Source organism: Trachypithecus francoisi, unplaced genomic scaffold, assembly GCF_009764315.1.
Source record: "Trachypithecus francoisi isolate TF-2019V2 unplaced genomic scaffold, Tfra_2.0 Lachesis_group1, whole genome shotgun sequence".
Classification (NCBI taxonomy): Eukaryota; Metazoa; Chordata; class Mammalia; order Primates; family Cercopithecidae; genus Trachypithecus; species Trachypithecus francoisi.
This window is the reverse complement of record NW_022681454.1, coordinates 14,671,456-14,693,992: the sequence shown is the minus strand read 5'-3', so window position 1 is coordinate 14,693,992 and position 22,537 is coordinate 14,671,456. Positions and strand designations below refer to the sequence as shown.

Genomic DNA, 22,537 nt, shown 5'->3' with positions numbered 1-22,537 from the left:
GATTTGCACTTAAGCTGATGCTATAATGGGTTAAGATTTATGGGGACCTTAGGATGGGTGAATGTATTTTTCACATGGGATGGATGAGTCTTTGGGGACCAGAGGGTGGACTACAGTAGGCTTAACAATGGCCTCCCCAAAGATGTCTACATCCTACTCCCTGAAACCCATGAATATTACCTTACATGGTAAAAGAGATTTTACAAAGGAGACACAGAAACACACAAACCTCTGGATCAGAGACACAATTTCTTATTTACAATAAAAACAGCAGCCAGAGGCCGGGCACGGTGGCTCACGACTGTAATTCCAGCACTTTCGGAGGCCGAGGCAGGTGGATCACGAGGTCAGGAGATCGAGACCATCCTGGCTAACACGGTGAAACCCTGTCTCTACTAAAAATACAAAAAAAACTAGCCAGGCATGGTGGCAGGCACCCGTAGTACCAGCTGCTCTGGAGGCTGAGGCAGGAGAATGGCATGAACCCAGGAGGCGGAGCTTGCAGTGAGTTGAGATCGCGCCACTGCACCCCAGCCGGGGCAACAAAGCCAGACTCCATCTCAAAAAAAAAAAAAAAAAACCAAAACACAACAGCAGCCAGAGTAGCATTGTGTGTGTTCCCCATGCTCCAATTCCTGTAATGTAACATACTAAGGGCCAGGTGTTACCTCTGCGTGGAGTGGGTTGCACTACAAAAGAGGAGCCCCAAATTTTAAGTTTCTAGGCTTTTATAGGGCTGCTGACATGTCTGCCCATCTTCTCCAGAGAGATTACTCATTACTTCTGGAATGTTGGCAAATTCACCTCCTGGTATGAGAAAAGAGAAGGCTTTATCTTTACTTCCCTGGGATGTGTTTACCGGAGGTGCTATCTCTAGCTTCACTATCCTGGAATGTTTCCTTTATACATTCTTAATTTGGATGTGAACACGGTCAAACACGGGATTCAGACTGTGCAGAAATACGAGCTATTCACAGAGAATTGTTTTTCAACACTTTATTTCAAGCATCAAAAAAGAAAAAATCAATTACCTTCAATAGAATAGAAAATCTGAAAAATTAAATAAGGCTAGGCATGGTAGCAGATGGAAAGGTATTGCTACCCTGTATGATTTTAATGAGAATGACCATGCCAAATGATATCACCCAGTGGGATAACGGAGTACACAGAGAAGCAGAGGTTGAAATTAGTTTGAAGACTATGTTGTATATTACACAATATACATTGCTTAAGCATCAGCAACAATGTGAAGAAGCAATATCAATGTCATTTCTGGATGGTTACAGAAGTTATGTCAAAGTTAGATTTCTGAAAGTAAAAAAGGCAAAGAAAATTGCCACATATTTAATAATTACTCTTGGGAATGACTGCAAATTAGAGATGTTAGGTATTATTGATTCACATATTCTTTAGCAAATGTATATTGAACACACACTATGTATCAGGCAAATGGACATCATCTCCCCCACTATGGAAGAATAGTAATCAAATAATTACAAATTATATACTCCAAGGTGGCAGAATGACAATTAGCAATCAAAATTATTACATATTATATACTACAAGGAAAACAAATAAATAAAAGTAATAATGGAGGATTTACCCTAGGGTGGTTAGAAAAGGTTTTTTTTAGGGAAGTAACATTTAATTTTTTTGAGACAGGGTTTCACTCTCTTGCTCAGGCTGGACTATAAGTGGTGCAGTCACAGATGACTGCAACTTCAAACTCCTGAGCTCAAGCGACCCTCCTGCCTCAGCCTCCCGAGTAGCTGGGACTACAGGTGTGCATCACCAAACCTGGCTTATTTTTAAAAAAATTTTAGTAGAAACAAGGTCTCACTATGTTGCCCAGGATGGTCTTGAACTCCTGGGCTCAACTGATCCTTCTGCCATGGCCTGCCGAAGTGCTGGGATTACAGGTCTGAGCCACCATGCCCAGTGAGGGGAAAGTAACATTTAATTCACTTATCCTAAGCATTTAAAATAGTGACCAGAGTGTTTATTAAAACCTAGCTCAGATCATTTCTCTCCTTTGCTTAAACCCTTCAACTGTTCTCTAGTCCACTGACAAAAGCCAGAGGCCCAATAATGGTCTTCAGAACCCTTCATGGTTTGGTTCCCCAATACTTCCCTGATCTTCCTTTGTACTACTCTTTCTGTAGCACTTAATAGCTTCTAAATATTATAAAGCTTATTTATTAGGTTTATTTTCAATTTCTCCTTGCCAGGATATAAACTCTACTAGGGAATTATCTGTTTTGCTCACTTTTGTATCCCAAATGTCTCTGGAATAATTCCTGGCCTCTAACAGAAATTCATTAAATTTTTGTTCAATGAACATAATTTTATTAAATACAACCAAAATTAAAACAAAAGTATCACAATGTTATAGTACCATTTAAATATAACATAGAAAAATACTACAAAATAAGAAATGCAAAAACAAAAACTAGGTAAGATTTTATTTACTATGATGGGTGTGCTTGCCTGTTCATAAGTTTATTCCAGTCTGGAACACAGGAAGATAATGCTACCCGCATAGCTGCTGCACTATTTAGCCCATTTCTTTCCTTTGTTTTGAACTGGGTTAAGATGGAAAACCCTAGTTCACACAAACTAGTTGTTGTGAATGGTAGTAATAGTAGGACACTCTTTCTACTTAACAATGCAAAGTCTTCCTTTACCTTAATCCAAAATGCTGATAAACTTAAGGTCTCATAATCATTCTTCAATGTATATGAAGAACTAAGCTGCAATAATTCATTCTCTTCTTCAGGCACCAAGTTTAGCTCAATTATTGATTCAGGGTTTCGAAAAGCAAATGGATCTTTTACCCAACTGTTTTCCCTTAATGTTTCAAATTTTTCTTCTGGAAAGAAATGGTTAAAAGTTTGAGATAGAGAAGTGAGATGCAACAATATCTCTAATTTTATTTCTTTCAAAATGTTTTCATTAATAATATTCTCTTCAATATGCTGCAAAAATCTTGGAAACATGTAGTAGCTAGGACGATTACTTTTAAGTCTTACTTGCCATAACAATAATGTCTTTTGAAATCCCTGAATACGTTCAAGATGTTGGAATACATCACTGTTTTTCCCCTGTAGTTTTAAACTCAGTTCATTAAGAATGCTAAAAATATCAGTTAAATATGCCAATTTTGTTACCCAAGTATCATCTTCAAAAATATTTGCCAAATGAGATTTTTTTTCAGTGAGAAAAAAGTGAATCTCATTCCTGAGCTCATAAACCCTGCTTAGTATTTTCCCTTGAGACAACCAGCGAACTTTGGTATGATAAAGTAAGTGGGTATGGTTAGTTCCAATCTCTGAACAAAATGTTTCAAGAAGCCGGCTATTCAATGAGCTTCCTTTAATAAAATTAACAACTTTCACTGCATTTTTCAATACTTCCATGAGAGACTGTGGAATTTCTCTGGATGCTAAACCTTCACGATGTATAAAACAATGATTCCACACAGCACCATTATTAGTAACTTCTAGTAATTTTTTAATTACTCTGCTATGTTTTCCAGTTATGGTTGCTGTGCCATCACTTGTAATTCCTTTACAGTTTTTCCAGTTTAATTTATATTGGCCAACTATGTGCCTTTCTAATTCTGTAAAAATATCTAATCCACTTAGGTGTGAGGTTAAATTTAAAAAACACAAAAAATCCTCCATAAAATCATCTTGCCACGCATATCTGACATAAACTAAAAGTGTCGTGCAGCTTCCAATATCAGTGCTTTCATCAAGCTGGATTGCAAAATCTATACCAGACTGTAACCGAGTAATAAGCATTGTTTCTAAATGTTCTGCAATAGTACAAATTCGAAGAGATACTGTGTTATCATTAGGTATAGTTTTTAATTTATCAGCGGATTTATCATCAAATATTGTACGCACCATATCCAAACACGCTGGAAGAATAATTTTTTCAGCAGCTGTGTTAGCTATTTTCTCTTTTGCCACACGATATGCAACTAAATATGATGATAATAAGGCTTTCTCACTAACAGTAGAACAACTAAGAAATTGTGTTGATAACTTTACGTCTTTTTTCTTTCTTTGAAAATATTCAAGAGGCTTATCAATAAGTTCAGCATGCTGAGTTTCTAAGTGCCTTTTTAATTTTGAAGGTTTTAAGCTTTCATTTGCAAGAATATTATTACAAATAACACACTGAGGTCTGTCATTTTCAAAGGGTTTTTCACATTTGATAAAGCCGTATTTTAAGTAATCTTCATTATAACGTCTTGCACTTACTTTTTTCTTTTTGAAATGCGGCTCAAATGAACTTGAAGTTTGCAGACTGGAGTCAGTATTTTTCTCAATATTGTCACTATTTACAATTCCAGATTCAACAGATGAACTTGAACATGCTTCTGTATATTTCACTTCACTATTCCTCTTTCTTTTAATAAAGAAATGATCCATTTTAATAGCAATTTGTTCCAGTTTGATTAAAATGTTATAATTGGCATTAACTCAAAAAAGAAGAAAAAAATATACAGTCTAAATAACACATTTTTAAAAACTACACTCAAAGTTTGCAATTGAATCTCAACTGAATATCTGACTTCACAACTAGTTGCAAGTAATTATAATATAAAATGTGACTGTAAAACATTAACCTTGCTATTATAAAAATCAAGCAAGACACCCCTGAATAAATGACTGAAAACCATTTCTTAACCAATATACATTCTATTCATCATATCCCCTCCATCAAATAACCCTCTCACATATTGAAATTGAACTCAGCATTCCTTGTAATGTGCACAATTCAGGCAAAGGATTCATGCAAAACACTTTGGCATTTTACATTTTATTTTGTTTTTTTAAAAAAAGTTCATTGTGACTCACAGAATTGATTTCATGCCTCACTAATGGGTCTCACATATACTGTGAAAAACATTGATATAGAGACATTTTGTGCCTTTGCTGTGTTGGTACCTTGAGTATGTCTGCTTGATGATGAAAGAGACTAGCTGATCTGCTAGACTGTTGACTTGTATAAGAACATCTTGAAGTGGTGGGAATTTATCTTAGATTTTCATTCCTGAATCATTTTTATGGTCTGATCTAGTGAGGAGCCAATGAGGTTTTCCATGGCTAGGTCAAATATCGGGTTGGAGCTGATGGTATATTTTTATGGAACTTTCCTGGAATGCATCCTTGACCTGGGAATAAGACCAGAGATAAGACATTAAAGAATCACAGTACAAAGTAATATCACTGCCAGCTATGGGGGCCTTTATGATATCCGAGATCATGGATGGTGAGGCAAAAACTCTATAGCTCTCTTTATCACTATCTTATATTGGCTTAGGCCTATTTCTGTAAGGCAAACCACTTTGAGATTGGTAAACAGAAAAACAGTAACAGTAAAACCCAGAAGTTGGCATCAGGAGTTGGAAAGTATATTAGCAAAACAGAATACAGCAAGCCATGAAGGACTATAGCTTATTCACCATACATACTTCCTTTTTGCTTGGCTGCACCTATCTTGGTCGTGCCTGCCTCGGTAGTGCTGCACTGCTCTCTTGGATCATGGTATATTTCAGTCTTATGACCGTAACAGTAGTTTCAACTTTTCCTTATACGCTTTTCCATCAAATTACCTTAAATTTTTTGGGAGGGGTGCAGTCTTACATTTACTGTAATGTTTATTTATTAAAAATTCAACATGTCTTAACTGTGTTAATACTGTATGTTTATTATGACTGTTCACATTAGTTGTATTTTCTTATTTTTGTATTGTTAATGATCTGGTATCTAGGTGGTTCCTCGATGACTGCAGAGGTACTACCTCTCCCAGGGTTAGCTAATTCCTATGCAAACTAAGCAGTCCAGAATCCCCCCACCCCTAACACAGACATCTTGGGTTCTTATACTCCTGGCCAATATTGCCCTGTCCTAATCACTCCAGGACCAGCTACCAGGCAACTAGGGATATCCCCTGTGCCCCAAGTCAGCCAAAATTATTTAAACTCGCCAATTTTAAAACTGTTCAAGCCTGCTTATCCAGTTTTGCCCATCCCTTCCTAAGAAAACCGAATAAAGGCTTTCCTGCAGCTTCCTTGTACTTCCTCTCCCCACTGACCCTGCTGCTTCTAGGTATGGTACCCTTGCATGGTGTAAGGTGCTATGCTTCCTGTTTCTAGGGATCCAGGAGTATAAAAATTTCTTCTTTCATGATAATCATTTTCACATCTACATCTCTTACCATATCTGACTAAAATAAATCCTGGGTACATTTAAAAACACTGTTATTTTGTGTTATTGGTCTAGTTACAAAGTTGTATAGTTTGGCCCTAAACCTCTTTTTCCTGATCAGGTTTTTTACCTTTTAATACAATTATTTTGCAGACCATGAGTTCTTCTAGGAAATCAAAGTCCTAAATTCTTTAATGATGGTTAAATAGCTAGAGATTTATTACATATGGTACCTGATTGTACCTTAAAAGGTGTGCAGCTCGGAGAGAATTCAGGACCTGGTAAATGCGTTTGACTTAATCTTGGTTAGATGCTTCCTTGAAAGATGACGTTACAAATTCTGAACCTTGGCTGGAAAGGGACAAAGCTTTTCTTATTAGGTTTTATGTCCTCTGCCAAAGACAATAGCAGGACTAAAGAGTTTATGGTACATGTCTTGGATGTCCCAGCACAGTGGGTGGTCATCAATATATTAGACCAGAACTACACTGCTGAAAGCAAATGCATCTAGATCTCTTTTTAATGCATAAGAAAAGTTGAAGGGCAATACACAGCCTTGAGGCAGTCTAAACCAGATAAACACCTGCCTGAAAAGGAATACTGACTCTTCCTTCCATAGTTAAAAGTTCATATAAGGATGCTAACATGTTTTAATGCTTCAACTTTCCCCCAAGAAACCTCAAACCACTACAATTTTGTCCTTCTGCCACCTCTCCCTAGATATTTATCATATATAGCTCAAGAAAAACAGTGCTAAACAAAACATGCTAAACAAAACGTGCTACAAAGTCTTTTGTTTGACTTTCTTTACTTACATCTCTGAAAGCAGCTTTAATGAGAAGCCAGAGAAATTTTAGGGGAGAAGTTCAAACCTGAGGTTCTGGCCTAACCACAAGTTCCGGAACTTTACTTTAAATAGACATTCTCAATTAGTACTCAATGTAAATCAGAGCATGTTCATACCCCAACACGATCAAGTACACCAGTGTGATTCCATAACCCAGGTGGGTTCTGCTGGTCAAAAACACCAAAGACTACAAATGTGTACACTGATGCTTAAAATGTGTGCACTGAAACTGGCTCCTGTGGCTACATGGCAACATTTCCAAGTAATAACTTCATTCAGCTATCCATCTATTTAGCCTCCCTTAAGAATTACAATTAAGGTAATCAAATATTTGTAGTTGAAAGTTTCCCATATACCAAGGTGTACTAACACGGTCATATGATTGAGGTTAGTAATTTTCCACTAATAAATCTTATCTACTTGTTCCTAGAATAGTGCTTGCTGTATGGTAGTTACTCAACGTATTTGAAAGAATGAGAAAATTAATGACACCTGTAGTAAACTGTACAATGTACATTCTATTTTTATCACAGTCAGTAACAAATAAGTTATCCAACTATATTTGGACAATTTGGAAATATGTAAGACAAAGGCTAATACAACATATTATTTAAAAGAGGATTGTCGAAGATTCTATTTCATAATAAACTGCTTATGTTAAGAAATAGTAGAAACAAAGATCCTATAAAAACATACATGTAAATTTAGATTTAGCTTTTAAAGCTTAGAACCTAAATCTACCTGAAAAAAAGAAAGTATCTTAAAAAAAAAGTATCTTATTTTTACATTACTCTATATATGGATCATTATTCTCTTAGAAGCAATTGTCTTTTAACCATTCCATTCTTTCATATTCTTACTTTGCATGTTTCAATGCCCCCTTGAAAGTTTATAACACTAGTTCAGTTACTATTGTATTAAAAAGTTATTTTTAAAGGGTTTACTCTCCCTCCTAAATCAGACAGTTCACCTACTACTGTCTATATATAGTAGTAGTATATAGCAGTGGCAGTATGTTAGGGAACAGATCTCGTAGATGTGGTGATGAAAGCATGGCATTTAATGGCACCGAGCTTGTGTAACATCTTCAGGATAATATCCTCTAAGGTTAAGCCTCATCTTTTCAGGTTTCTCCTCCATCACATGATCTCCATACATTCCACATTTCAGTACTAAAAGTATGGAAATTCTTTAAATAGTTCATGCACTTTCATGTCTCTGCTTTTGGCTACTATTCCCTTTGCCTGGAATACTCTTGTTGGGTCATATGAAGTCCTATTTATTCTTTTTTACTTAGTTCAAATGCTACAGCAGTCATACATTCAACTCACATTTAGCTACCTACAGTCCTAAAGTATGTCAGGCACTGGAGATACTTAACAGTGACATATTAAAATAACAGAATATCCGTTCAGCTATTAAGATGAATGAGGTGGAGTTACACAACACTGACAAATCTCAAAAACATTATGTAAAACAAGCTAGCTGCAAAAAGATGTACACATTACTGATTGCATAAAGGTGGTTGGGAGAGTGGTTTCCTTGGGCAAAAGGGAAGAGAATGAGATGGGGTAGAGCTGACAAAGGACTTCAATCACTTAATATAATCATTTATTTCTCCAGTTCAGTGGTGAGTACACATGTATTACAGTTTCGTGTTTACCTTTTGTCTGTCTAAAATCGTCTATTTTAAAAAAGGATTTATAAGGCTGGATACCTTCCTGAAGGCACTGCAAAACTGTCATACAGCCACTAACTTAAAATTACCTTCCATCTCTTGCATTTCCCTTTGTTTCCTGTTTTGATATTGCGCACACATTAGTTAGTACACTAGGCCTTAAGAGTGGAAACTGCCAGGTACCAGCTTTAGCTAGATTAAAACATGACCCTCTTCCCAGGAGACTCCTGACCGGTTTTCTCGTCCTCCAGGTACCCAACTAGGATTCCAAAGAACTTTGGCCTGAACCCCTCGGCCGACCCTAGCATAATCGCCCTTCAGGCCCGGATTGCTGCTGCTCTCACCTTCCCTCAATTCATACGGGGGGCAAAACCAGACTGTATTTCCCCGCAACGAACCCTGGAATGTTTCGCTTTAGCGGACTCCGGTCCACTCCCATCAGAGGTTGTCCTTCTTTCGCCTCACCTCCAGCCCAGACGCAGCAACCTGGCCGGGCCCAGCGCCGCAAACCTCAGGTCTCTGCAGCGGAGGTGCACCTCGACTCTTCCCACAATTACCCCCGCAACACCACTTCCGGCTTACCTCACAAATTCCACATTCCAGCCGGAAAGACCTGGATAGGCCCTCTGCGCATGCGTGAGACCGGGGCGGCGTCCGGGACTCGAGAGAGCCGGCGGTGCAGGCTCCACTTTTCCACTTCCCTACACAATGCCGGCAGTCTCGCGGGATTTCCTCCTCTCGCGGGAGTTATTTGAATGCCTGAGCGGTAACGACTCCCTAGGGGCCTGGGTGGGGGGGGGGCCCTCTGATAAGAAGCCTGAGGAGACGCCGCGGAGAGCTCTGCCTCTAGGTTGGTGGGCGGGTCGGCTGTAGCTGAACGCGGACAGGATTTGTCCGGACAGAGTCCCAGAGCCATGGGAGCGAAAAGAGACTGCTGCGGATTAAGAAGGCCTTTCGGCTGGCGCAGCGGCCGCACCACAACCAGGGGAAGCTGGTGGTGGCGCTGAATCGCTCCTGCCGCGGGTAAGCGCTCCCGGCCGGCGCCCGCCCCAGCCCGGACCTGGCGGGGCCAGGACGCTGGTTCATACACTCCAAGGTGATTTTCACAGTCTTTGTGGAAGAGTTAGAGAATTTTGAACTTTGATATCGTTTCACCTATTTACTTCTTCAGAGAATAGCATTGTGTTTAATAATCATAGTATTAGTGTGCGACTCTTTCAGTTAGGTCATTGGTTTTTTAACATAAACCTGCATTTCATTACATAGATTTAAATATGTATGTATATTTCTGTCCTCTAATGGTTGTAACAAAGCACATTTCTTGGTTATTAACAAGATAGATTCGTGCAAATAAGTGCATCTTTGTCACAAACCAAGTATTTTTCTGGCTGAGATATATATATATTTATGTGTGTACATATATATGAAACAAAAAATATATAAAGGAGAATATATATATTTTTATATATTTATAATATATACTCCTTTATTTTTTGGTTTGACATATATGTCATATATATGGTTTTTTAAAAATTCTACCTTAAAGAAACAGGGAAACAAATGTTAGATACAGAAGCTTGAATTTGAACTCTGAAACTTAATGCGACTTTATCAGCATTTCTCTTCCTCAAGCTACTTACTTCTTGTAGGATTACACAATCAAATGTTTTAAAAATTTTGATTCTCCCACTGGATTTTTTTTTTTTTTTGAGACGGAGTCTCACTCTCCTCCAGCCTAGAGTGTAGTGGCACAACCTCGGCTCACTGCAACCTCCGCCTCCCAGTTCAAGCGATTCTCCTGCCTCAGCCTCCCGAGTGGCTGGGATTACAGGTGCCCACCACCACGCCCGGCTGATTTTTGTATTTTTAGTAGAGACGAGGTTTCACCATATTGGCCAGGCTGGTCTCAAACTCCTGACCTCAGGTGATCCATCCGCCTGGGCCTCCCAAAATGCTAGGATTACAGGGGTGAGCCACCACACCCAGCCTCTCCCACTGGATTTTTAAAGCTTTTAATCAAAAGATTAGCAAATATTTATTTTACACGGCTCAAACTACATGAAAAGAAATGCAGCGAGAAACACTTCCTAGTCCCTGTACAGTACCATTCCTAATAGTCTTCAACAGGTAATCATTTTAAATTAGTTTCTTGTTTATCCTTCCGGTCTTCATGCAGAGATACAAGCAGATGAGAATATACAGTCTCATTTCACTCGGTCTGTCCTTCAATATTTTCTGCACTGTTCATGTTTTTTTTTTTTTCCCCCGTTTTACTGTATATTCTGGATATTCCTCCTTATCAGTATTCAATTAAACTTATTTTTTCTGTCACTCCATTTTGTAGATATACTCCAGTTTATACAGTAAATCACACATAGGTGGACACTTGGTGTTGTTTCCAGTCTTTAGATATTAGAAACAATTCTTCAGTGAATACACGTCATTTCTACATTTGCAGGGGTAACTGTCAGATTCTGAAAAGAATTAAAGAATTGCTGGATCCAAGAGGAAATGTGTTTGCAAATACGATAGATATTTACAATTGCCCTTCATGGAGTGATCCGTTCTACACTCCTATCAGCAGAGAAGAGAATGAGAGGTATTGCTTTTTTTCTGTGGGGGAGGGGTGTGGGATTGGAAAGAACAGGAATATAATTGGGATTTTTTGATAGATAAGTAAAATCCTGAAAAGTTTGGGAATATGAATTAGAATGATAAAATGTCTAACAAAAATAAATCGTTGTGTGATAGGCTTAATTTTAAAAAGCAGTGTTGAATTGGGACCATTGGGTGTTGGGTTTTTTCTTTTTTTTTTTTGTTCCTGAACTGTACCTTTAGCACATTTCTCTAGATAGATTCAAGGATGTTTAGAAAAATCAAAATCTCTTGTGATCAAAATCTGTGCCACCTTGCTCCATGACAGAAGCAATTCAAAAACAAGAGACTTGGGTAAATATTACCCAGGTTTATTTTCCTCAGTTTTTTCTACTGGATGGATAATTAATAATTATTAAAGAGTAGAGATTTTAGCCGGGCACGGTAGCTCATGCCTGTAATCCCAGCACTTTGAGAGGCCGAAGCGGGTGGATCATGAGATCAGGAGATCCTGACCAACATGGTGAAACCCTGTCTCTACTAAAAATACAAAAATTAGCTGGATGTGGTGCCAGCTACTCAGGAGGCTGAGGCAGGAGAATTGCTTGAACCCAGGAGGCAGAGGTTGCAGTGAGCCAAAGTCACGCCACTGCACTCCAGCCTGGTGAGAGTGAGACTCTGTCTCAAAAAAAAAAAAAAAAAAAAAAAAAAGAGTAGAGATTTTAGTTTGGTAAAAAATTGTTAAGATTCTTGAGAGTTACGATAGTGTTACGGACAGCAGAGACTTATCAGTGTAATTTGTGAAGGGTTTGTTTTTTATTTCTGCTGGCCAGTAAAACAGTTGTTTAAGAGGCATTTGTTCATTGTATCAATTAAGCTATGATGATCTGCAAATATGAACCAACAGTAGAGTGAGAAACAGAATTTGCAGCAGTTTGTTATGTCATTTCACCAAACGGAAGATAAAGAGAAAAATGAAGACAGTGACATTTCAAACAAAAGGACCTTATACATATTTTTCTGTAGGCTAAAATAAGATTATAATTAAAAGCTGATTTGTTAGGTAATAGTAGCTTACATTTAAAACAAAATTATAATAAACCAATTTTAGGTAAATATACTTAAGTTAATGCCCTACCTAGGAAGGAATGCAAAAGATCTTTTTTTGGTCAAAAAGTTGTTGCATTCTTGTTATTTAGCAAATATTTCAGACAAGGACTATTTTGAGACTATATAAATGTGTATTTAGTATACCTATGCATGAAAGTAGCATTGTAGCTTTTCTTAGTTTGCATGAATTGTAGCTTTTGAGCTACATTCAAAAGCCAATTGAATTAGGCTTTTGAGTTATTAAAGCCTTCATTCTGAACTTGGGGAAAATCAAGCAGTTGTTATTTATAATGCCACTTGGGAATAAGTTTTCATTTGTTTTTGTTTCAGTACTGAGGTAAACAGCAATGAAGTTTTTGATGTGCCAAATTCTGAGTAAGTTATTGGGAAATAAGCCAGAAAATGCCCAGATTGATAATGTTTGGTGTAAAAAATTAATGAGGCCATTCTTATTAGATTGAAAGATAAAATTGCAAATGAGAGAATCCAGGCAATCCTGCCTCTTTTCAGACTTAAGACCTATGAATAATGACTTGTCCCATAAATTAAAAAGTATGTGCAACTTCATAGTTTTTTGTTTGATTTTTAAATGCATAGTAGTTGAATTATTCCTATTAAATATGTCATTTATAAGAAAAGAAAGTATGGGCCGGGCGCGGTGGCTCAAGCCTGTAATCCCAGCACTTTGGGAGGCCGAGACGGGCGGATCACAAGGTCAGGAGATCGAGACCATCCTGGCTATCATGGTGAAACCCCGTCTCTACTAAAAAATACAAAAAAACTAGCCGGGCAAGGTGGCGGGTGCCTATAGTCCCAGCTACTCGGGAGGCTGAGGCAGGAGAATGACGTAAACCCAGGAGGCAGAGCTTGCAGTGAGCTGAGATCTGGCCACTGCACTCCATCCAGCCTGGGCGACAGAGCGAGACTCTGTCTCAAAAAAAAAAAAAAGAAAATATGTATGAAACACACCCACCCACCCATTTAATGATACATCATTCCAATAGCAATTCCCTGACACCAGCTGGATGTCCTACAATGCAATTCAGTTTTGATACTAATTGCCTGAAGTTAGCACAGATGCCACAGGTTAAGTGCTCAGTCCCACAAGACTGCCTCCATTTCACATGCCCGGCCACAAGTCTCAGGTATTCCCAACCTACTTGGACTTCTTCCAGGCTGACCCCATATTTGGGCATTCCTATGACCTACCCCCCAGGTTTGATAATTTGCTAGAATGACTCACAGAACTTAGGAAAGCACTATTTTACTACTACAGTTTTTGTGTAAAGGATACAACTCAAGAACAGCCAAATGGAAGAGACACATCGGGGAAGGTATGGGGGACAGAGGGTGCAAGACTTTCATGTCCTCTTTATGTGTGCCACCCTCCCAGCACATTAATGTGTTTGGAAGCCCCTTAAGCCAGATGGTTTCAAAGTTTTTATATAGGGTTTCATTGATCAGACATGATTCATTAATCATTAATCACTAGTCACTTATTTGAAATCAGTCTCCAGTTCTTCTCTCCTTGTCAGAGATAGTGAGATGGGCTAAAAGTTTCAATCCTATGAATACCTAGTTGGTTTTTCTGGTAACCAGCCTCCATCCTGAAGATACCTAGGGTCCCTCTCTATCTCCCAACCCTTATGAGTCATCTCATTAACATAAATTCAGGTATAACTGAAAGGGATACATTATGAAGTATAAAAGACACCTCCTGTCAGGAAATTTTAAGGGTTTTAGGAGTTTCTTCCAGGAACCAAGGACAAAGAATAAATATTTTTTTTATTATACCACAGAAGAGTAATAAGATGAACATATATACCCAGCATCCAAATTAAGAAACATAACATAAAGGTATCTTTTAAGCCTCTTATGTTCCTTTGTGAATATATTTCCCCTCCTTCCCAGGGGAAACCATCATCTTGAATTTCATGTTATCTATTACCTTGCTTGTCTTCAGAGTTTATTATAGTTTTAAGGCTGTCTAGCGGTATATCCGAAATAAGCCTCTTTTTGACCTTAATATAAATGGAGTTGTATTGCATGTATGCTTTCAGTGGTTTATTTTGTTAATAAATATAGAACGTATCATTTGTTAGATAACTATATTGGGCCATTAGTGACTACTTTTTTTGTCTTTTTGTTTTCTTAAGATTTTGTTCTTAGCTTCGAGAATTTCATTTCTTTAACATAGACTAGTGATATATTAGGTAACGTGTACTTAATAGAATTGAAAATCATACTTTAAAATTATTTATTCTGAAAGTGTTCAAATATACACAAAAGTAAAGAACTGTATAATGAACCCAACAACCCAACACCTAGCTTCAACCATTATCAAGTCTTCCCCCTCCCCCTACCGTAATACTCATTCACGTATACACGCACTCTACCCTTCTGTCAGCCAGAACTATTTTGAAGGAAATGTATGACACTGCAACATTTTTATCTAATATCTAATATTGAGTGTTAGGATTTTTATAATTATTGCCAAAAAATGTTTTTACAATTGTTTCTTTGAATTAGAAGCTAAACTATGTCCACATATTTCATTTTATTGATATATCTTTGTCTCTCTTATACAGAGTCCCCTTTTTTTTGTTGTTGACATTTATTTGTCATTTGTCTGATTGAATTTCCCATATTCAGGATCTGGCTGTTTCCATCCTCATACAATCATTCAACCTATTCTCTCATGTTTATTTTCTGTAAACTAATAGTAAAATTTAGATGCTTGATTAGGTTCAGGTTTGACTACTTGGGCGCAAGGGCAAAAATACTTCTTATGTGGTAGTTTATAAACATCCTATTGCATCATATCAGGAGGTTAAAGGCTTCAATAATATTTTTGAAACAGTGTCCTAATATATATGGATTAAGGATTATAGAGCAATAATGCATAATTTCCATAAGCCGTGTTCTGCTATAGTCATATCTCCTCTAACCTCCTTTCTGGTTTTAGATGGAGAAACTAAGGTCCCAAAAGTTAAGTATTTGCCAAAGGTTAGACAGCTAATTTAAGAGTAAAAGTAGGGCTCTTTTTCACCTTTCGCCCCTTTTAAAATTTTGTCTCATAAACCTTTGATATCTGTGGATCAGAAAGAATTCTGTTTGATGTAGTCAGAATAGCATTTCTGCCTATTCAACTAGAATAGAAATAGGAGTTTTGGCCCGGTGTGGTGGCTAACGCCTGTAATCCCAGCACTTTGGGAGGCTGAGGCAGGCGGATCATCTGAGGTCAGAAGTTTGAGACTAGCTTGGTTAACATGGTGAAACCCCATTTCTACTAAAAATACAAAAAATTATCAGGGTGTGGTGGAGGGCGCCGGTAATCCCAGCTACTTGGTAGCCTGAGGCAGGAGAATTGCTCCAACCTGGGAGGCAGAGGTTGCAGTGAGCCGAGATGGCGCCATTGCACTCCAGCTTGGGCAGCAACAGCAAAACTCCGCCTCAAAAACAAACAAAAAACAAAATAGGAGTTTTGTGACTGAGAAGTTAAGACATAGTGAAGGTTCAACTCCTTGAGTGGTTCTGTTTTTGCACTGCCTGTGTGGTAGCTGAGACTTAAGTTTGAAAGCAATAGTTAGAGGGGTTAGATAGGATCTAAGCCTGAAGCCTGGTAAATCCAGGATAGGAACAATGCAAGAAAATCTTTATAGACTATAATAGTAGTAGTTGGTCATTTAGTTCTAAATAAATTTTATTTGTGGTACTTATTCACCTCATTTTTATATACTAGTATGCTTTGCTTCCCATGTTAATTTCTACTAGTCTTACAAATGTTAAGTGTAAATTAATCTTAGTTTGAAGAAAATGAATTATGGAACAAAATATAGGAAGTGAAAACTAGAGGGAGGTAGCTTTCCTCTATAAGTTATGTGACTTAACATAAAATATTAATGATGTGGAAAAGTCTTCTACAAGCCTGGTTACACATCACAGAAATGCCTTACGGTTGCTTCATCTGTTTGATGCATAAAGTGTTTTGTAGTGGCAGACACACTGCTTTTTTTTCTCGTGATACCTAGTGAACTGATGGGAATTTGTGCAAACAATGATTGTAGGTATATGACAAATTAATTTATCATTAAAAGCCATAACTGGCCGGGCATGGTGGCTCATGCCTGTAATCCCAGCACTTTGGGAGGCCAAGGTGACTGATCATGAGGTCAGGAGATCGAGACCATCCTGGCTAACATGGTGAAATCCCATCTCTGCTAAAAATACAAAAAATTAGCTGAGTGTGGCGGCACACGCCTGTAGTCCCAGCTACTCCAGAGGCTAAGGCAGGAGAATAGTGTGAACGCGGGAGATGGAGCTTGCAGTGAGCCAACATCACACCACTGCACTCCAGTCTGGGCAAGAGAGTGAGACTCTGTCTCAAAAAAAACAAAAAAAAATAACATTGATAATCTTCTAAGATGAAAGAAATGAGTTGATAAGGAGAAAAGAAGATTTTATGATTAAAATGAAAGTTTCATGAATAACTTTATTTTGTAAGGAAAAAAGTTATGATTACATATAATTTCACTAATTTTTAAATGTAAAATGGAGAAATAATCCCAGATAAATACAATATAATAAAAATTGGGGAACATTTTATTTAATGTGATGAGTGTGCTATGTATTCATAAGTTTATTTCAGTTTGGGATCTCAAGTGTAGTTCTCACATACCTGGTGCAGTGTTAACTCTGTTTCTTTGTTACTACATTCATTCTACTTAGCAATGAACAATCCTGCTTCCTCCAAAAGAATGATACATCATTATGACATAGGGCTAGAAAGTTAAAAAAAAAAAAAAGATGCATTTGATGTTTCATAATCATTCTTTAATATTTACAAAGAAGTAAGCTACAATATTTCCTATTCTTCAGGCACCAAGTATAAGTCAGTTTTTGATTCAGAGTGGTGGAAAACAAATCTATCCAGTTTTTTTCTTGAATGCATCAATTTTTGTTCTGGCATGTAATGGTTAAAAGTTTGAGACAGGCCAGAAACAATAAAAAATGGACAAAATATATAAAACAATGTTTTCTAAGATATTGGATATCAGGCAATGAAGGACAGTGAAGCTTGATCAACAGGAAACAAAGTGAGTCCTATGTTTGCCTCAGTTTATTGCCTTGGGAGAATTTCTAAGCCATAGTACAAGAAGAGAGGAACATATGGAGCCTGGTGGAATCCCTCTGTTGATAGAACCCAGAGCCTGGTGAAACTAATGCAGCCAGAGTTTGCTAGAAGGGAGAGAGGTGCATAGAGAGAGAATTCTCGTGGTCTGGAATGAATCTCTCCTGATTCTTCAGGTAAGTATTGACCACTGTATGCATGTGAGAAAATGACCTGAGGCCAAGGAAAGGATCATCCAAAAATATTACAGTACAGTCTTGGATCACATAAAGACATTTTGTTCAATGATGGACTGCATAAGATTATAATGGAGCTGGAAAATTCCTACCACCTACCTAGTGATGTCATAGATCTCAATCATGATGTCTTATGTGTCTGTGGTGATGCTGGTCTACTGTCTTGCTGGTAATATTTATTCTTATTTTATCTTTTTTTTTTTTTTTTAGATGAGGTCTCACTCTGTTGCCCAGGGTGCAGTACAGTAGTGCAATCTTGGCTCACTGCAGCCTCGACCTTCCGGGCTCTGGTGATCCTCCCACCTCAGCCTCCCAAGTAGCTGGGACTACAGGCACACGCCACCATGCCTGGCTAATTTTTTGTATTTTTTGTAGAGACGGGATTTTGCCATGTTGTCCAGGCTGGTTTCAAACTTGTGGGCTGAAGTGATCTGGCTACCTTGGCCTCCCAAAGTGCTGGGGTTACAGGTATGAGCCATTGCACCTGCCCTCTTGTTATTTTAGAGTATACTTTTTCTACTTATATATTTTTTCAGAAGTTTACCGTAAAACAACTTCAGGCAGATCCTTCAAAGTATTACAGACGAAGGCATTGTTATCATAGATGACAGCTTTGTGCGTGTTATTGCCCTTGAAGACCTTCCCATGGGACAAAATCTGGAAGTGGAAGACAGTGATATTGTTGATTGTGACCCTGTGTAAGTCTAGGCTAATGTGTATGTATTTGTGTCTCGTAAAAATAAAGTTTTTAAATACAGTTTATAAAATAAGGATATAAAAAATATTTTTAGGCCGGGCACGGTGGCTCAAGCCTGTAATCCCAGCACTTTGGGAGGCCGAGACGGGCGGATCACGAGGTCAGGAGATCGAGACCATCCTGGCTAACACAGTGAAACCCCGTCTCTACTAAAAAATACAAAAAACTAGCCGGGCGAGGTGGCGGGCGCCTGTAGTCCCAGCTACTGGGGAGGCTGAGGCAGGAGAATGGCGTAAACCCGGGAGGCAGAGCTTGCAGTGAGCTGAGATCCGGCCATTGCACTCCAGCTCGGGCAACAGAGCGAGACTCCGTCTCAAAAAAAAAAATAATAAAAATAAAAATAAAAATATTTTTATACAGCTATATAACATGTATTTTAAACTAAATGTTATTACAAGAGAGTCAAAAAGTTAATTTAAAAAAATTTTTTTAAGTTTTTAAAATAAAAATTTTCTATTGAAAAACATTTTAAAAATAAATTTTATTGTGTTTAAGCCTAAGTGTGCAGTGTTTATAAAGTCTACAGTAGTGTTATAATAATGTCCTAGGCCTTCATATTCACTCACCACTCACTGGCTTACCCGGAACAACTTCTAGTCCTGCAAGCTCCATTCATGGTAAGTGCCCTTTACAGGTATACCATTTTATCTTTCATACTGTATTTTTACTCTGCCTTTTCTATGTTTAGATACAAAAATACCATTGTGTGACAAATTCAGTATGGTAACTGAATGCTGTACAGGTTTGTAGCCTAGAAGCTATAGGCAGTGCCATATAGCCTAGGTGTGTAGTAGGCTGTGCCGTCCAGGTTTGTGTAAGTACTCTATCATGGTCACATAATGATGAAATTACCTAAAGGTGCATTCCTCAGAACATATCTCTCTCATCAAGCAACACATGACTGTAATTGTGTTGTGTTCAGAGACAGCTGGGAATATTGGCTGTTTCCACAAGACGGAGTGGAAAGCCTCATTTATGGAGCATTGGGTAGAGTACATATAATGGGTCTTGCCTCAGTTGTGGGAAACAGCCCTAGCCTGAACACTGTCCCTGTTCTGCCGAACGTTTAAAGCAAGGCCTGAAAGCATCAAACTATTTCTAAGGAGCTTAACTGAATTCTAGAACAAAGCTCAAGAAGATTTATAGGGATACAAAAACATCCAGCACCTAGAAAGGTAAAATCACAGTGTCCAAACTAGCAAGGATGCAAATAAGCAGTCAAATAGGACCCATAATGAGACAAAAAGTGACATGTTAGAATTCAGACTGTATTCCATATGTTCAAAAAGTTAAGTAGGGGCCTGGAAGATAGATGCCAATCCAACTTCTAGAGATGAAAACTGCAATGTGTGAAATGTAAAACATACTGTATGGGATTAATGGTAGATTGCACATTGTGGAAGAAAAGATTCGTGAGTTTGAAGAAGACATAGCAATAGAAACAAATCAAAATCACACCAAAAAAATAGTCTATCAGTGAGCTGTACACAAGTTTAAGCACCCTAGTGTGTAATGGGAGTAGGGGAAGGGAGCATACAAAGTATTTGAAGAAATGATAGCTTAAAAGTTTGATAGAAACCATAAACCCACAGATTCAAGAAGATATGCTCTCCAACCACAAGAAGCATAAAAAACCCATACTACCCAGGCATGGTGGCTCATGCTTGTAATTCCAACACTTTGAGAGGCTGAGGCAGGAGGATTGCTTTGAGGCTGGGTGTTTCAGACCAGCCTGGGCAACGTGGAGAGACCCTGTCTCTTACACAAAAACCCAAACCAGAGTACACCATAATCAAATTGTTTAATACCAATGATAAAGATAAAATCTTAAATGGACTAGTGGCAAAAAGGTACTGTTTTCAAGTGACTTGGAAATAGTTACAAAGGTGAGAAGTTAGATTTCTTAAAGGGAACAATTTGAGAAGCCAGTAGAGCAACATATTTCAAGTACAGAACAGAGAAAAACCCTGTCAACCTAAAATTATGTGCCCAGGCCAGGTGCGGTGACGCACGCCTGTAATCCCAGCACTTTGGAAGGCTGAGGCTGGCAAGTCACTTGAGGTCAGGAGTTTGAGACCAGCCTGGCCAACATGGAGAAGCCCCATCTCTACTAAAAATGCAAAAAGTAGCTGGGTGTGGTGGCGGGCACCTGTAATCCCAGCCACTCAGGAGGCTGAGGCAGGAGAATCACTTGAACCCAGAAGGCAGAGATTATAGTGAGCTGAGATCACGCCACTGCATTCCAGCCTGGGCGACAGAGTGAAACTTGGTCTCAAAAAAAAAAAAAAAAAAAAAGTCTATGCCCAGAGAACATATCTTTGAAATAAAAAAGCAGCATACTTTTTCAGGCAAGAGCTGAAAGGATTCATCAGTGGATGTGTAATACAAGAAATGTTAAAGGAAGTTAAGTAAGGCAGGTAGAAATACACTAGGGACCAGCAACCCATGGTCTGCAAGCTGCTATTTCACTGCCTGCAGGCTAAGAAAGTTTTTTTTTTTCCCCTTTTTTCAAGGGTTATAAAAGAAAACCAAAAATAACTCCTGACATTGCCCACTGTTTCTTTTGTGGGGGGAGGGAGGAAAGGGGCAGGGGACATAAAACTGCCTTCAGTTGAGAACCACTGGCTATATATGCATCCCAGTTAAAAGCTAGAGGTTGTTGCATTGGATAAAACAAGATCCAATTTTATGCCTCTTATAAGGCACACACTTTAAACGTAAAGACCCAAATAGGTTAAAAGGATGAAAAAACATACCGTGGTAATACCAATTAAAGCTGGAATGTCTGTATTATTAGACAAAGCAGATTCTAGAGCAAAGAATATTGCCAAGGATGAAGAATGCAAAACGGAGCAACCACTGGAAAACACTTTGACAGTTTCTTGTAAAGTTAAACATGCATCTATCATACATGTGATCTAGCCATTCTACCTCTAGGTATTTACCCAAGAGAAAATGAAATATTTGTTCATGCAAAGACAAATGTCCATTGTAGCTCTATTTGTAATGACCAAAATTTAGAAACAACCAAAGTGCCTATCAAGTGAATAAACTGGAATACACTGGAACACATATGAGAATACTACTCAGCAATGAAAAGGAATGAACTGTTGATATGCATGTGCAATTCATTTCAAGTACACCTCCATAAAGCTTGTATAAGCTTGAGTCAGGAAGTGAGATATGACAATACAGTAGCTCTGATTTTATTTTATTCAGAATTTCTATAATAATGTCCTTTTCCATATGTTGCAAAATTTTGGGAGCATATAGTGCCTAGGGTGATTACTGCCTTTAACAATAATGTCTTTTGGAACCCTTGGATAAGTTGGAATATTGAAATCCCTGTAATTATAAATATAGTTCATAAAAAATGCTGAAAATATCAGTAAAATATGTGGTATTATTACTTAGATATTGTCTTCGGAAATGTTTGCCAAATAGTAATTGCTTTTCAATAAGAAAACAAGTACTGACCAAAGAGTATTGAGTATTTAATAAAAATAACTTCATAATGTAAAATCAGCAGACTGGATGCCAGAGTTTTGTTACATTTTCTGTGGGCTGATGATCATTGAAGCCAGGTATTGGGTAAAGAAGGAGTATTTATTATCATTCTTTCTACTTTTATGTTTGTTTGAAATTTTTTATCATAAAGCTTTTTTTTTTTTTTTTGAGATAAGGTCTCTGTTGCCCAGGCTGGAATGCAGTAGCACAACATTTTAAAAAATTTATATTATCTAGCAATAGATATTCTATTCCTGAAAATACATTTCTGTTGTCTGATATATAATGACATTCTGTTAACCAAACACTGCATATATGATGGTGGTCCCATGAAGTAATACTGTATTTTTAGTGTACCTTTCCTAGTTTTGAATACATTTCGATACAGAAATACTTAACCATCGTGTTACAATTGCCTACAGTAAAGTGACATGCTGTACTGGTTTGTAGCCCAG

General features: G+C 37.9%; 1 protein-coding gene and 1 long non-coding RNA gene across 20 annotated transcripts in view; one reads left to right on the top strand and one right to left on the bottom strand.

Moving 5' to 3' along the window:
* Positions 1–9,461, bottom strand: part of FAM200B (family with sequence similarity 200 member B) — a 30,860-nt gene extending 21,399 nt beyond the window's left edge. For 3 of the 18 annotated variants that reach the window (XR_004437835.1, XM_033213800.1, XM_033213801.1), the window contains exons 1-2: positions 9,212–9,342; positions 2,685–5,185 (exon numbers count right to left, since the gene is read on the bottom strand). Coding sequence is in view for 12 of the 18 variants with exons in the window: in XM_033213800.1 (XP_033069691.1) it covers positions 2,685–4,439 (1,755 nt within the window). In the remaining 6 variants the exon portion in view is untranslated. The other 15 variants (XR_004437838.1, XR_004437839.1, XM_033213796.1 and 12 more) reach the window with 14 other exon arrangements.
* On the top strand, positions 8,623–18,086 carry LOC117085173. Of its 2 annotated transcripts, none has more exons than XR_004437841.1 (5): positions 8,623–8,698; positions 8,998–9,769; positions 11,205–11,345; positions 12,782–12,826; positions 18,029–18,086. It is a non-coding gene; the product is annotated as an uncharacterized LOC117085173 (long non-coding RNA). The 2 variants fall into 2 exon arrangements; XR_004437842.1 differs by having other exon boundaries at positions 8,998–9,842.
* Positions 18,087–22,537: the final 4,451 nt, after the last annotated feature.